The sequence below is a fragment of the Maylandia zebra genome, linkage group LG7, assembly GCF_041146795.1.
Source record: "Maylandia zebra isolate NMK-2024a linkage group LG7, Mzebra_GT3a, whole genome shotgun sequence".
Classification (NCBI taxonomy): Eukaryota; Metazoa; Chordata; class Actinopteri; order Cichliformes; family Cichlidae; genus Maylandia; species Maylandia zebra.
Window position 1 is genome coordinate 35837286 of NC_135173.1, and position 14527 is coordinate 35851812.

The window sequence follows — 14527 nt, forward strand, 5'->3', positions numbered from 1 at the left end:
GGTACCTGAGCTGTGGTAATGCAAATTTCCCCACCGTGGGATCAATAAAGTCTTATCTTATCTGATTTTTTTAAAGTTTTAAATTAGCTTTGCAACTTTTTGAATAAAATTTCTGACTTTGCTCTCATAAGTTTGAGGGCTTTTCTTGTATTTTATCTTATTGACAGTTTTTCCTTATACATTTTTCATTTTGTCCTTCTTTGCCCCTTATTTTGTCCTTCGTAGCCTCTAAGAGTCAAATAAGATAACCTTTATTAGTCCCACACATGGGAAAATACAGTGTTGTCAGAAAAAGAGAATTGCACTTAGTGTTATTGCACATGGGTGGATGTTTGGTCAGCTGCAAAGTCTTTGTTGTGGAGTCTGACAGCAGTAGCAAGGAAAGTCCATGTTACTACAGAAACCTTTCAAAAGCAGAATGTTTAATAAGCACGATTTTACGCTTTACGTACGTTTTATTCCAAGAAATCTGCAACTTTTTCCTTGTTTTCCCCAATTTTAGTAAATTTGCCATTTTTCCTAGTAAATGTGTGACTTTGTATTGTAATTCTGTCTTTGTTAATTCCATCCATCCATCTTATTCCGCTTTATCCAGGGCCGGGTCGCGGGGGCAGCAGCCTAAGCAGAGAAACCCGGACCTCCCTCTCCCCAGCCACCTCCTCTAGCTTATCCGGGGGGACTCGGCCAGCCGAGAGATATCTCTCCAGCTTGTCCTGGATCTGCCCCCAGGGCCTTCTCCCTAATTTGTTCATTTATTTTCTAAATTTTTGTTCTAAATTTTGGTAACCTTTTCCATTTTTTCTTTGTAAATATTTAATTTAAAAATTTAGTTCTAAATTTGCAAAAAAATGTTTTTGTTCTCCTCAGAAATTTGAGAGCTTTTTCTTGTACATTTCCAAATTTTGTTCTAGGAAATTTGACATTTTTCTCCATAAATTGATCGACTTGCCCTTGTTTGCTCCTCATTTTGTCCTTCGGAGCCGTTGATACCCCGTCTTAGTACAGAAGCTCTTCAAAAGCAGCCTTCAGGTGTGGCTTTTTTAACTTAGTGCGCGCATCAATAAGTGTGACGTAATTCCACGGTGGGCGGAGTTTACGTCCAGGCACCATGGCTTCGGTTGGGACCGAGGTGAGTGTGTGAGCTTTTTCTGCGCCAAGCTTGTTTTCCTTTTGCCCTGTTTTCCGCTCCACGGAAAATATGTTTTGTCCCGACCGGTGGACCAGCCCCCTGTGAGCGGCCGAGCCGCCGGTGTCGAACTGTCGGTTCGCGTCAAATTGGCCGCTGCCAGCCTTGGAGTCTTTTGCTTTTGTGCTGGACCGGAGGGCAACTGAATGTGCAGGAAGATGCTGCGCCCCGGAAAATGAATACTCTGTGCAGGCACGTTGTTCGCTTTGTGCCGGGGTCTGATTATACATGGTCCCGGGTTGTGTCACTGTCCTGCCTGTGTCCAGCTTTAGCGGTTCAAAATAAACCACATACACACCTTAAACTTGCATTTTTAGCCAATATTCTCAAAGTTCTTGCTGCACTGTTTGTCTCCGGCTCACTGGTGGCTAATTTGTACACTGTTTTGTAGCTAGCTGTTAGCAGCGATGCTAGCTAACAACAGAATGCTCACTTTTAAATTACTAAAAAAAACCCGGATTCCAGCGATTGTCCTCTTTACACCGATCGGTCTCGATTTATTCCCCAACAGTGCGGTTAAACGCTCGACTGATAATGCTATCTCCACGGTGGTGTGCTGTAACTGATGCAGTCAAATGAAGCCAGCACTGGCAGAGCTGCAACAGCCTCCCATTGCATACATATGGCGCCAGATCCGGATTCACCTTTTCACTCATTATTTCTCTTTTTTAACCTTTCAATTATGATTTGAATTATTCGTCGATTGAAGGCTGATCTGTGTTGGATATTGTCACGGCTCTCAGTGTTGCTGGCTGTTTTGTAGGTGCATTGATTTGATTTGCTTTTACAGGAAGGTTTTAATGGTGAAGGTGGATCATTTCAGCTGATCGGCATGTGCAAAGCTGCCACAGCTTCAGTCTCTGGTGCTTCATTTCTTTTTAGTAGATATGGCAAATATGGTATGCTTGCTTTGTTCGGCAGAGGTCGCTCCAACAGTGCTGAGAGTATCTCGGGGTGTAGCAGAGAAAGGTGTAGGGCATTGAGCTGTTGAGCTACTTCCGTTTACGCTCATATCTGGTGTGTGAGTGTGTTTGTTATTTGATGCATTTGCCCTCAATGGGCCACTTCACCTGTTTTAAAAAGGAGGAAAATGAGGAAATATGCGTGCCAATCTCATGGTTTTAAGCTGATAATTTCAGGCACCATGTTGGAGTACAGTCGGTGGAATTGGAAGGCTTTATTTTTTATGTGATAGAAATGATATGAATGAAATGTTGGACCTTTCATTTTAAAAATTAAAAGACACATTGGTTATCAGATTGGTTATTAACAGGCAACCTGAGTGAATGTTTGAATAAATGAATGCTAAAAGGTAAATCCCTGAAAAAATATATTTCTTCTACTTCACCCCCTCAGAACCAAAGTAAATCAATTTTACACCCACTTCAATAGTCACAATCTAAACCCAGAATTGTGTTTTTATCACCAACTTTAAGCATTATCCCTGTTTGAGTTTCAAACCTGCTCCAGTTTATTGTGGGACTATAATTTACATGTTTGTGAGACCAACAGGGTCTGTGTGGTTCCCTGTGATATAAATTTTATCATCAGATGGTGAGTGTAGTGTGAGGGTTCGTGCAAATGGCTAGGGCTGGGCCATATTATACCGTTCACGGTAATACCGGTATAATGTTAGGCAACGATAGGAAAATGAAATATCGCGATAGAATGGGAGTAAAACGCGCATGTGCAGTTCCTTTGTTTTCATACGCACATGGCCGATTGTTGAGTGAAACAGATGAACCAGAATTGGTTTGTAAAAATGGTGCAACTTCAGTGATGTGGAACTGGTTTGGTGTTTGTCCGTCAGATACACAACAAAGCACATTTTTTTGCAGAACATGCAAGCGGCCGTTGTTATTGTCATATTTGTCGGACTAAGATGCTCTTAAATCTGGGAGTAATCTGGGTCCTAAACTCCGTATGCTTCAGGTCAAACAACACTGCAGCATCACTTAGAGTTAAAAACTGTCTAAATTCTTTCATCTTTAATAAAACGATCAGCATTGCTGCTTTACCAGGTGTAACTATAAAGTTTAACTTCCAGGCATCCATGAAAACAAAAGTTATTACATTTAACGGAGTTAGAAGTTAGCAGGAAGCTAGCGGAAGTTAGCTCGCTAGTTTCGCTAGTTACCTAAGCATGATATAGCATGTTCTGACGGAGAGATTTCTGAAAAAAATCAAACGTACAGCTCTGCTATCACTTCCAACATAAATGAAGACAGGAAACTAAACAGCAGTGACGTTTGTAGGGTTACTGAAGTTGGGCTAGCTGGTATATAATGATGTGCTACGTGATCGCTAGCGACACAGCTATGTTAGCATAACATAAACAGTGAAGCTGGAGGACGAACACTAACACCTTTCCACTTATAAAAGTTAACGTGAAGGTTCTTCATGGTTAGAGACAAATGCAATCGCATGGCAGGATGCTGTAAACGGACCAAACTTCAGTCAGGAGAACAACTGAGATAATCCATCCACAATACGAGGTTAGTCATTAATATACTGCAACAACATGGGAATAGAGCAGCTGCCAGAGAATTCAACATTAATGAATCAATGGTACAGAAGTGGAGGAAGCAAGAAGAATGAGTTTAATAAAGTTTGATTTATCTGACTGCTTTGTTTCGCTTAATGTGCCTTATAATCCCGTGCACCTTATGGTGCGAAAAATACGTACTGCACACTGCAGTTTAATGTTGCAAAGCACCTCTTTTTAACTTCAGTGGATATTATACATGGTTATGCTCAGGATATGTCAGCCCATTTCTACTGGAAATGCCTTTTGGTTAAACTTTCAGCAAGGAATTTGCATTTGCACTGTTACATTTTTATAAAGCTTTAATGTACATAAAAACCAGCTTCTTGTTTAAGTGAAAATAAATGGAAGGTTGTCTTTTTGCGCTAGTAATGTTGTGGAGTTGTATTTTGTCTCGCATCAATTATATCGTCGGTTATATCGTTATCGCAAATTTTCAAATATATATCGTGATAAATATTTTTGGCCATATCGCCCTGCTCTACAAATGGCTAGCTTTTTGTTTTTGTTTGTTTTTTGCAACCACATGCACTTGTCCACAAATTTACATGATGGACCATAAACTACACATACGGTCCAAGCAGTAGACTTTAGGTGGACTTAGAGCTGGGCGATATAAGATTTTTTCATATCACGATATGTTTTTTTTTTTTTCATTTCAGGCGATAACGATATATATCGCGATATAAGCCAGATAACTATATTTGTAAGATTTAAATGTGCCGTTGCTCACAAGTAAAATGTGAAATAATCAGCAGCTTGTTTTGATTTAAATATTTATTTCCCATAATAAGTTCAACAGGGTAGATGTACTTAAGGAACATGAGACTTTTTCAGATAAATAAAGGCAAATATTGCAAACTACACAAAAGGCAGCCGCTAAAGCGTTTAAGTTTCAAAATAGAACAAACAAAACAGACTACTAAATTGTCAATTCCACTTAGAAACAAAATATTATTTTTCTAAAAAATAAATCTTAGTTTGTTTTACAGAAGAACAGACAAAATTGACTAACTTTTGTCAATATCAAATAAACTGAGAACTAAAAGGAAATTCTCAATCTCTCCTTGTTGTATAGCTTAGCTTTTCTAACAGTTTTAACAGTTACTTTAGTCTGACAAAAGCCGAATGACGAATTAGCGCTTCCAGTCAGAGATTGAGCATGCACCGGTTTATTGTATTTCCAGACTTGCTTTCAGCACAATTTACAGTGCGCACTGCTCTGTTTTTGTCAGACTTGAAATAGCCGAAATACCTTCACACTACGGAACTTCTATGGCTCTTCCGTTCGACAATCTCTCCGGCATTGGAACCATCATCTGTTTTCTCTTCGGTAACCTTCGGTCATGCTCTCGGTTGATTTTTCTCTAGTCAGCACACTCATTTCCTCCATTACCCGGGTGGCACTGCGGCTGGCTGCTTGCCAAACAAATACACATGTGCGGCTTGGCACTTGTGCTGTACGTAACAAGTCACGTCACGTGACGCTGCGGCTGTGATTGGTTTGGCTCTGCGCTACTTAATTTGGATTGGCTGCTCCTTTCTTTCTTTCTTTCTTTTTTTTTTTTTTTTAAAGAGGACAAGAGCGGTGAGGTCTATCGCGATAGTTTAACTTTTCTATCGAGAAAAAGTTATTTCGCAATACATATCGTTATCGTTCTATCGCCCAGCTCTAGGTGGACTTTAAAGCCATACAATAAGGAGGACTACTTGGCTGTTGGGTTTCTGTGTCTACATCATGGTATAAGTGTGGAATTAGTATCCATAGCATAGAGTAAATAGTCACCGAAACGTCACGTCTCGTGGTTCAAGCCACGCTTTGTTTCATTTGGGCTTGTTGTGCACTGCTAAGTTTATGTAAACTAGCGTAGTTGGATTGAAGACATGAGTGTTAGATAATTCAAATTCAAATTCAAATTTTATTTGTCACACACACACAACCATACACAGTATGACATGGGGGTGAAATGCTTGTAGCTGTACAATGCCCGACCATTAAATGACAGAAGAAAAGTTTTACAATATTTACAATTTACAGTTTACTACAAAAATTTACAAATTAACTTAGGAATTTACAGTAAAGAATGTGCAAATAGCAGAAGAGATTATAAAGATAAGGATTATAAATTATAGGAATTATAGGATTATAGGAAATGTGTGGTAGTGCGTGTGGTGACGTGTGTGAGAGTCCAGTCTTATAGTGACGTGTTTGGGAGAGTCCAGTCCTACACCTGGTTCAGGCCCCGAATAGCCTGGGGGAAGAAGCTCCTCCTCATTCTCTCTGTTTTGGCCTTAAGGGAGCGGAAGCGCGTCGCAGACCTCAACAGTGAGAAGAGTCCATTGTTGGGATGGGAGAGGTCCATCATAATCTTCCTAGCTTTGGACTTGCACCGCTTGGTGTAGATGGACAGCAGGTCAGGGAGCTCTGATTGAATGATGCGTTCTGCCGAGCGCACCACCCTTTGCAGATCTCGTCTGTCCTGCTTGGTGCTGTTCCCAAACCAGGTGCAGATGTTTGCCGTCAGGACGCTCTCGATGGTGCAGGAGTAGAAGTTCTTGAGCACCTTCAGTGGCAGATGGAAGTCTCTAAGTCTTCTGAGGAAGAAGAGTTTGCTGTTATCTTCATTACAGTTAATGGTTTGTAATTCCTCGCCTGCTTTGTAGTGAAGTCCACGATCAGCTCCTTAGTCTTGCTGATGTTTAGGAGGAGATTATTCTCCTGGCACCAGGTCTCCAGGTTCCTAATCTCCTCCAGGTAGGCCGTCTCGATGTTGTCGGAGATCAGGCCCACAACAGCAGTGTCGTCAGCAAACTTGACAATGGAGGTGGTGTCGGATGTGGCTACACAGTCATAAGTGTACAGTGAGTACAGCAGGGGGCTTAAAACACAGCCCTGAGGCACTCCAGTGCTGAGTGAGATGGAGGGGGAGACTTGTTTTCCCACCCTCACTGATTGGGGTCTGTCTGTGAGGAAGTTGAGGATCCACTGACACAGTGATGAGCTGAGTCCTAGATCCGTCAACTTGGTGAAAAGCTTAGAGGGAATTATTGTGTTGAATGCTGAACTGTAGTCCACGAACAGCATCCTAACATAATTCCCTCTGCCAGTGTCCAGGTGACTCAGGGATGTGTGGAGCAGGTGAGATATGGCATCGTCTGTGGAACGATTAGTCCGGTAAGCAAACTGAAGTGAGTCGATGGTGGCAGGAAGTGAAGAAGTGATGTGATCTCTCATCAGTCTTTCAAAACACTTCATCACAATTGAAGTCAGTGCTACTGGACGGTTGTAGCATCCCCGGTTGAAAAGATGGTCTCTCAAACTGATGGTTCACAATCCTTTTATTAAACAGCCGTGTATGTGAACACACCGTAAGAGCTACAACATACAGAATAAAAGACTATTAGTAAATCAAACAGTGTGTTACCTTTAACCTTTTGACTTATTCATTAATCACAAATTAATTCTCCTTACCTTACATAACAAATAACACTAAAACTTGTAAATTATTGCATATAACAGGGAAATCGTTGCATCGCTGCCTAAACATGACGAGGTACGTTAGCGCCCTCTAGTGGGTGAAAACTTAGCCTTTATGCTTAGTAGCGGTCAGCAGCTATATGCTCCGTAAAACAACAAAATACATATCTACAGGACAAACTTTGTTACAAACCTTGTTCCCTCATCAACCAGGTGCTAAGAAACTGCTTTCGACTCAGTGTTGCACCTTAATAGCCGTTCTTTTTCCCATTCCCGTCCATTAACCATAGAGCACACCTTCTCTCTGTGCATTAAAACGCGCGCTTCTGCCATATGGTTTACGCCACTTGATTTACGGCACCTTGTCGCTCTGTGACTTTCAAAATAAAAGCATTCACTCCAACAATATAATAGCCACTCATAAGTTTACAAAACACTTTACCAAATATTAATGAGGTCATTTACAACGGTAGTCATTGTGGCAAGCGGGCTGTTGTTTCTTTGGAACAGGGACAATAATGGACTGTTTGAAGCACGTGGGAACCACAGCTTGGGCCAGGGAGAGGTTGAAGATCTCCGTGAACACCGGTGCTAGTTGATCAGCGCAGGCTCTAAGGACCCGGCCAGGGATTGCATCTGGTCCTGCTGCCTTCCTGGTGTTCACCCTCCTGAAGGTGTTCCTCACAGCATGCTCTGTGATGACGAATGCATCTTCTTCACTGGTGCACTCCGAGCGCGCGCAGCCGTTTGTTGTTTTAATTGCTGCGGCGTCGAAGCGAGCATAAAACGTGTTCAGCTCATCAGCCAGTGAAACATCTGCATTCATCATTGAAGAAGCTGGTCATTTATAGTCCGTTATAGTCCGCAGTCCTTTCCACAGGCTCCTAGAGTCGCACTGTCGTAGCTGTTGACTCTAGTTTTTCCCCGTAGCTCCGCTTTGCCTTTCGGACCGCGCTGCGCACGTTGTAGGACGCAGCCTTGTATAGGTCCATATTACCGGAGACAAGCCCTTCATTATAGGCAGCGGTGCGTGATCTCAGAGCGTCGCGGATGTTTTTATCCACCCACGGCTTCTGGTTGGGAAACGTTCGGATGATAGTTCTTTCTGCTGTGTCGTCCGCTAGTTTCCCGATAAATCCCACAACCGCTTCCGTAAACATGTTGATGTCATCAGAGCTGTGCCGAAACATGTCCCAGTCTGCGTCATCCAGTGCGTCCTGCAGCGCGGCCACCAATTGGTCCGTCCAGCGAGCGACCTCCCTCCTGATTGGTGGTTGCTGCTTTAGCCTTTGTTTGTAGGCAGGCATGAGGAAGATGGCGGAATGGTCCGATTTTCCAAATGCCGGCAGGGGCTGAGCCTTGTAACAGTTCTTGAACAGGGTGTAGCAGTGGTCTAATGTCCTCGTGCCCCGGGTGGGGCAGTTGATGTGCTGGTGAAGGTTGTGAAATGTCCGTTTGAGATTCACTCTGTTAAAATCTCTCATAACAATGAGTGCGGCATCTTGGTGAAGTGTTTGTTGATGTGTGAGAGCCTCATGTAGCTCACATAAGGCAGTGTCCGAGTCCGCGTGAGGCGGAATGTAAACAGTGCAGGCAATGACCGCAGTGAATTCCCGAGGGAGATAGAAAGGGCGACACTTAACGATCAAAAGCTCCAGATTGGGCGAGCAAGAGCGTGTGAGTGGGGAGATGTTTGTGCTGTCGCACCATCTGTTGTTCACCATCAAACATACTCCACCACCTCTTTTCTTCCCCGACTCCATTGTCCTGTCCATGCGGTAAACCGAAAAGAACCCCGTCGGCTGCACGGCGTGGTCTGGTATCGCTGGGTTCAGCCAAGTCTCGGTGAAGCAGAGGAGGTTGCAGTCCCGAATGTCTCTCTGGAACTTGATTCTGGCTCTCAGGTCATCAAGCTTGTTCTCGATGGATTGAACATTGGCTAGCAGGATACTGGGCATGGGTGCGCGGTGTGCGCGAGCCCGTAGCCTGTTCCTGATGCCGGCTCTTTTACCTCGAGGCCGTCGCTTAGGGTCGCGTCCTTTGTTCTCTCTCAGGATCTCCTTTGGCCAGGTTGGGTCCGGAGTTAAACATGGTGAAATGTTCTTGTATTGCAGACCAATAGAAACCAAAGTGTCTCTACTGTAGCGGATTTGTGTGTTTTGCATGATGCCCATGCAAGATTATCGCAGATATAGCAAAAAGTGACGAAAAACTGCAAAATGTGGAGAAGTTAGGGCAGAGCATCCAGCATGGCAGCCGACCTCACCGGCGCCAGATAATTATATTGATACAGCGATATTAAAAACGGTGATAGTGTTGTGGTGACACCTCTGTGTGTGGCACAGCCAATTTGGGGGCCATAATGTGCTCTAAATATTATCTGAAAATTCAAAGGAGAAAACTTGAAACATTGATGGTCTGGTATTGCCTTGCCCAACAGATCACTGGTCAAAACATGTTATAACATCTAAAAGATTATTTATTTATTTATTTATTTATTTATTTATTTATTTACCTACATTTTGAAACTGGTAGGGTTGGGTACTAAGCTTTTTTTTTTTTTAGGTTTTAGGGGTACTGACTGAATTGCATTTATCTCATCAATCTTTTGGGAATGTGCATAGTTAAGAGCAGGAATGTCAGGTTTTAACCCATTTAATTTGTTGAAAACAAACAAAAGCTGAAAAACACTGTGAAAGAAAGAAGCCAAAACAGGAAAAATTTGGTTCCGCTTGTGTGTTCCTGTAAGGAGTCGAGATGATGCATTTTGGACAAGTTGCAGATGAGAAAGCAGAGCCTGGCTGCCCAGATAAAGAATATTGCAATAGTCAAGCATGCATGAAATGAAGGTAGGGGTGGGCGGTATAAACGGTATACGGTAGAAATGATATAAATTTGGCCAACTGTAGAGATTTTGACTGTACCGCTCTACCGCGATAGCTCATGTTAATGGTGTCATCATCAAGCTGCGCCTGTTTTGGTCGAAAGCATTGCAGCGGCTGCAAACAACATCATCTGCAAATTATGCCTGGCGGCAGTAATGGCAAAGAGATGAAGCACTTTTGGAATATGGGGAAAGCCAAAAACTGCGCTTCCTCCACTTCCGTAACATCGATTCATTAATGTTGAATTCTCTCGCAGCTGCTCTATTCCCATGTTGCAGTATATTAATGACTAACCTCGTATTGTGGATGGATTATCTCAGTTGTTCTCCTGACTGAAGTTTGGTCCATTTATAGCATCCTGCCATGCAGTTGCATTTGTCCCTAACCACCAGAATCCCTCACGTTAACTTTTATCGAGTGAAAATCTCTCAGTCAGAACATGGCATATCATGTTTAGGTGGAAACTAGCGAGCTAACTTCCTGCTAATTTCTAACTGTTGAATTTAATAAATTCTGTTTTCATGCCTGGATGTTAAACTTTGCTGCTTTACCAGGTGTAACAAAAATGCTGATCATTTTATTAAAGATGAAAGAATTTAGACAGTTTTTAACTCTCAGTGATGCCTCAGTGTTCGTTTGACTTTGGGACCTGAAGCAGATGAAGTTTTGGACCCAGATTACTCCGCGAAGCTCCTGACTACGGCAGCTGTAATGCTCCTCCAATCCATCAAGTGGTGCGGCTTCATAGCTTACCAAAGTCGTTCTAAAACATTTTTGACAGATTTCTGTGCGCCGTGTACCACATAAAATCGGTTCGAGGTCAGTAAGCACAACCAGAATTCATACATAAAGCACACTGTCGATTTTTGAGAAAATTAAAGGATTTTAAGTGTGCCTTATAGTGTGTAAAATACTTTATACAGAAGAAAAGAATATATCGCGATATATATCATTACTGCACATGCTTCAAATTATACTGTGATATGGCCTAAAAGCCATATCCCAGTATATGGCTTTTAGGCATGAATTACTTCCTTACAGTCAATTAAAGATACAATGGGGTTAGACCTTAGAAAACCCGTCAACTGGAAGAATCTAGCTCCAACAACAGCATTTATTTGTTTACCAAATGTGAAGCTGTTGTCAGGTTTTTTTGTTTTGTTTTTTTTTTTTGCAAGGGACATTTAGAAATTATCCAAAGGGCCAAGACGACATTTAAAGGACGCATAAGGCTCAGGAGGGCTAGTTCCACTTCTGTTTTTTGTTGATTCAGGTTCAAGAAATACAACTTTGTCTGAAATTGGGGCTGTGGTATTCTTTTTGAGAGCAAGATAGATTTGTGAGTCATCTGCATAACAGATGACTCACATTGGGATACACTTTCTTTGAAATTTTCTTTGAAAATATTTCCTAATGGGAGCAGGAAAAGTGAAGAGTACTGGACCTAGGATGCATCCTTGTAAAGCCCCCATGTGAGGGGAGCAGGTGATGATGAAAAACTAATCAACCTGGTGGTGAAACCTTTGCAGAGTTTCTTTAGTACAACTCTCCAGTAGAAAATCAATAAATGATCTGATTCTGTGCCATTATGTGTTTTGAAACCAGAATGAAATGTTTAAGTGATGACATTTTTTTCCCTAGGAGATCCTGAAACTGGTAGAAAGCAAATTTCTCCAGCACCAAAGAGACAAAAGACAGATTAGAGATCAGTCTAAAATGCCAAAAAGGTATAGCTGGGTACCTGTACTTAATTCCAGATTCCAGTTAAAATATGAATTTTACCCAACCCTGTCTTCTTTTTTTTTTTTTTTTTTTTTTTAAATAAAAATAAAAAATTTGGATACTAAAGATTTTATTAAACCTAGTAGTGTTTATTTATTTATTTTTTTTAAATAAGCTATTGTAAATGTGTAAGACAGAGTTGCAAGTTATGTAGCACCTATAGAAATGTCCAGCACCACTGCTATTGCCAACATTTATAGTAGTGCTAGTTCAACCCCATTTAACCTCATAACCATATTGCTCTGTAGGGATGGGTATCGTTTAGGTTTTATACGATACCGGTGCCAAACCGCTACTTTTGAAACGGTGACCGTGCTTAAACGGTGCTCGAACCGGTGCTCGAACCGGTGCTTAAAGAATGGAAAACACAAACTTTGTCCAAAAACCTCATATGTTTTTATTTTTAGCAGTCTCCTTTTTTCTGCACTTTTTCTTTGGTCATTTTAGCCTTTTTGGCCAGGGTGAAGGGAGTATCTGCCATCAAACAAGAAGACAGCCGCATGTAACTACGACGGTGTTTGCCAGTTCACCTTACATGCCTTAATTTAATAACGTGGTTAGTAGGGCTGCCACGATTAGTCGACTAGTCACGATTACGTCGACTATCAAAATCGTCGACGACTGATTCAATAGTCGACGCGTCGTTTGAAGCTTTGTAAGATCACAAAAGACGCAGGAATAAGTAGTAGGATTTAAGTTTGTAATAACGGAGTGAAACAGAAGATGGCAGCACTGCATGTACAAGGATGCCAGCTGCCGTTAAACCCCGAAGAAGAAGTAGCTCCGTCCCAGAATTCATAGCGCAGCCCAGCTCAGTTTCCAACAATGGCGGCAGCTAGTTAGTTTTAATATTACTCTTATTATTCTTTCTGGGTCACAAAATAAACGTTTAACATATTTTCAGGCGAGAATGTAACTGTATAAACCTACTATCCTTGGACAGGTGAAAAGCACCGAAATGTGCGCTGCTTTTCGTTCTGGTTACTACCAATTATGTCAGAACCATCAGTACCCATCCCTATTGCTCTGTGGTCATTATTATGCCAAAACATTAGTTGATGGTGGAGTTCTTCTTCGTCTTCTTCTTCAGCCTTTTTCATTTAGTCACTTTAAAAAAATGGTATCACAAGAAGAATTGACCAGAACTGTTTAGGAGGAAATGTTACTCAATGGGCCAATCTCAGTAACTGAAGGTTGCATTTATGTGATGTGTAGTTACATTTTTAGTGAGGTGCATGATGGGGTACAGTGTAGGGGTTTCAAGCCTTTGCGGTTATGACACACCCCCAGCATAGATATAATGCAGAAGGATCGCCTGCTGATTCTTTGAAGTTGATTTCACTGTAAAAGTGAAAGCAAAGTGGGAAAATGTTTTATTTCCTGTGTGGCAACCCTTCTTTGTAGGAACCACTTCACCAACTAGGTGCTTATATATCCCAAAAGAAAACACCAACATGAAAGAACCATTTGAAAACTAAGGGTAGCATGGTGAACCAGTATTTATGACTGTTGCTTCAAAGCAAGAAGGTTTTGTGTTTGAACCTCATGGTTGGCTTTATCTTGGTGCTGCCACTTTAAAGCGTGTGCATCCTGGGTTAATTCGAACATCAGCATTGGGTGTGTGTGCTATCTTGTCTGCCTCCTTTGCAGAGCTTCAAATCACACTGGGTGTGTAAAGATCAGGTAAGGCAACTAATTCAATTTTGTTGTAAATTAATGCTAGAGGCTAAGGCTGTTAAGGCTAGACATTGTCTCTAAACAATGCATGACAGACTCCACCACATTTTCCCACTTTTCAGCACTTTTTCTTTTATTTCCGGTTGTCACAAGTTATGCACGGTGGCAGCTTTTCAGTTGCCAGCTAAACACACCACTAACAACAACAGAATTCAGTTCATTCTGCTTTTAAGCCAGTGAGGCGTGATTGCTGATGCCGCTCAGGTGTGTCTGCCTCCCCTGCAGCCACACCACAGACCACGCCTTGCCACATACCCCCATCGCTTGAATGAGGCCGGGGAGTCATCCGGCCGAACCTATTCGGCAGCAGGTATGTGTTGGCTCGGCTGCATGGCAAGCGGCGTTGGCGCAGCAGTTACGGATGTGAGCCGAGGTTCGCAGGCGGCTGGCATGCAGGACCCCACCGCACGCTGGTCTCTGGTAGAAACGAGGCAGGTCCAGCTGGTGCGCAGGTCCCTCCTGCACTCTGACCTCCTCCAGTTGAGCAGCGGATGCTCTGGATGAGCAGGACTCTCCTGCACACTGTCAACCAGCTCAGGCTGAGCAAGTCCCTCTGCCGGACACCCGGACCGAATGGCGTTGGCCATACGTGGGACGCCGATGGGGGAGGTGGCAGTGTCAGCCAGGACCCAATCCGAGCTGCATCAGGCACTCTGTGCGGTCCTGCGGCTGTTTCCACTGGCGGCGTAACATTGCCACCTGCTCCTTCCGCTCTCCCGGCCACCATTTGGTTTAGCACTTCGCCTGGCTGGCCCAGTCGTAGTTCCGCCATGCTCGATTTCTGGGTTTTGGCACCACTGTAATTGATTATTGCAGATGCCGGTCAGGTGTGTCCGCCTCCCCCGCAGCTGCGCCACAGACCATGCCCTGCCATGCAGTCATTTCCAATTACAATCGAGTAAGATTTAGTCTGC

At 42.8% G+C, this 14527-nt stretch overlaps 1 protein-coding gene across 1 annotated transcript in view; it reads left to right on the forward strand.

Moving 5' to 3' along the window:
* The first annotated feature begins 999 nt into the window (after positions 1-999).
* Positions 1000-14527, forward strand: part of ehmt1b (euchromatic histone-lysine N-methyltransferase 1b) — a 42684-nt gene continuing 29156 nt past the window's right edge. Inside the window, exon 1 of the mRNA XM_004538463.4 lies at positions 1000-1129. Coding sequence (XP_004538520.2) covers positions 1109-1129 — 21 coding nt within the window. The 5' untranslated portion in view covers positions 1000-1108. The remainder of the gene's footprint in view (positions 1130-14527) is intronic.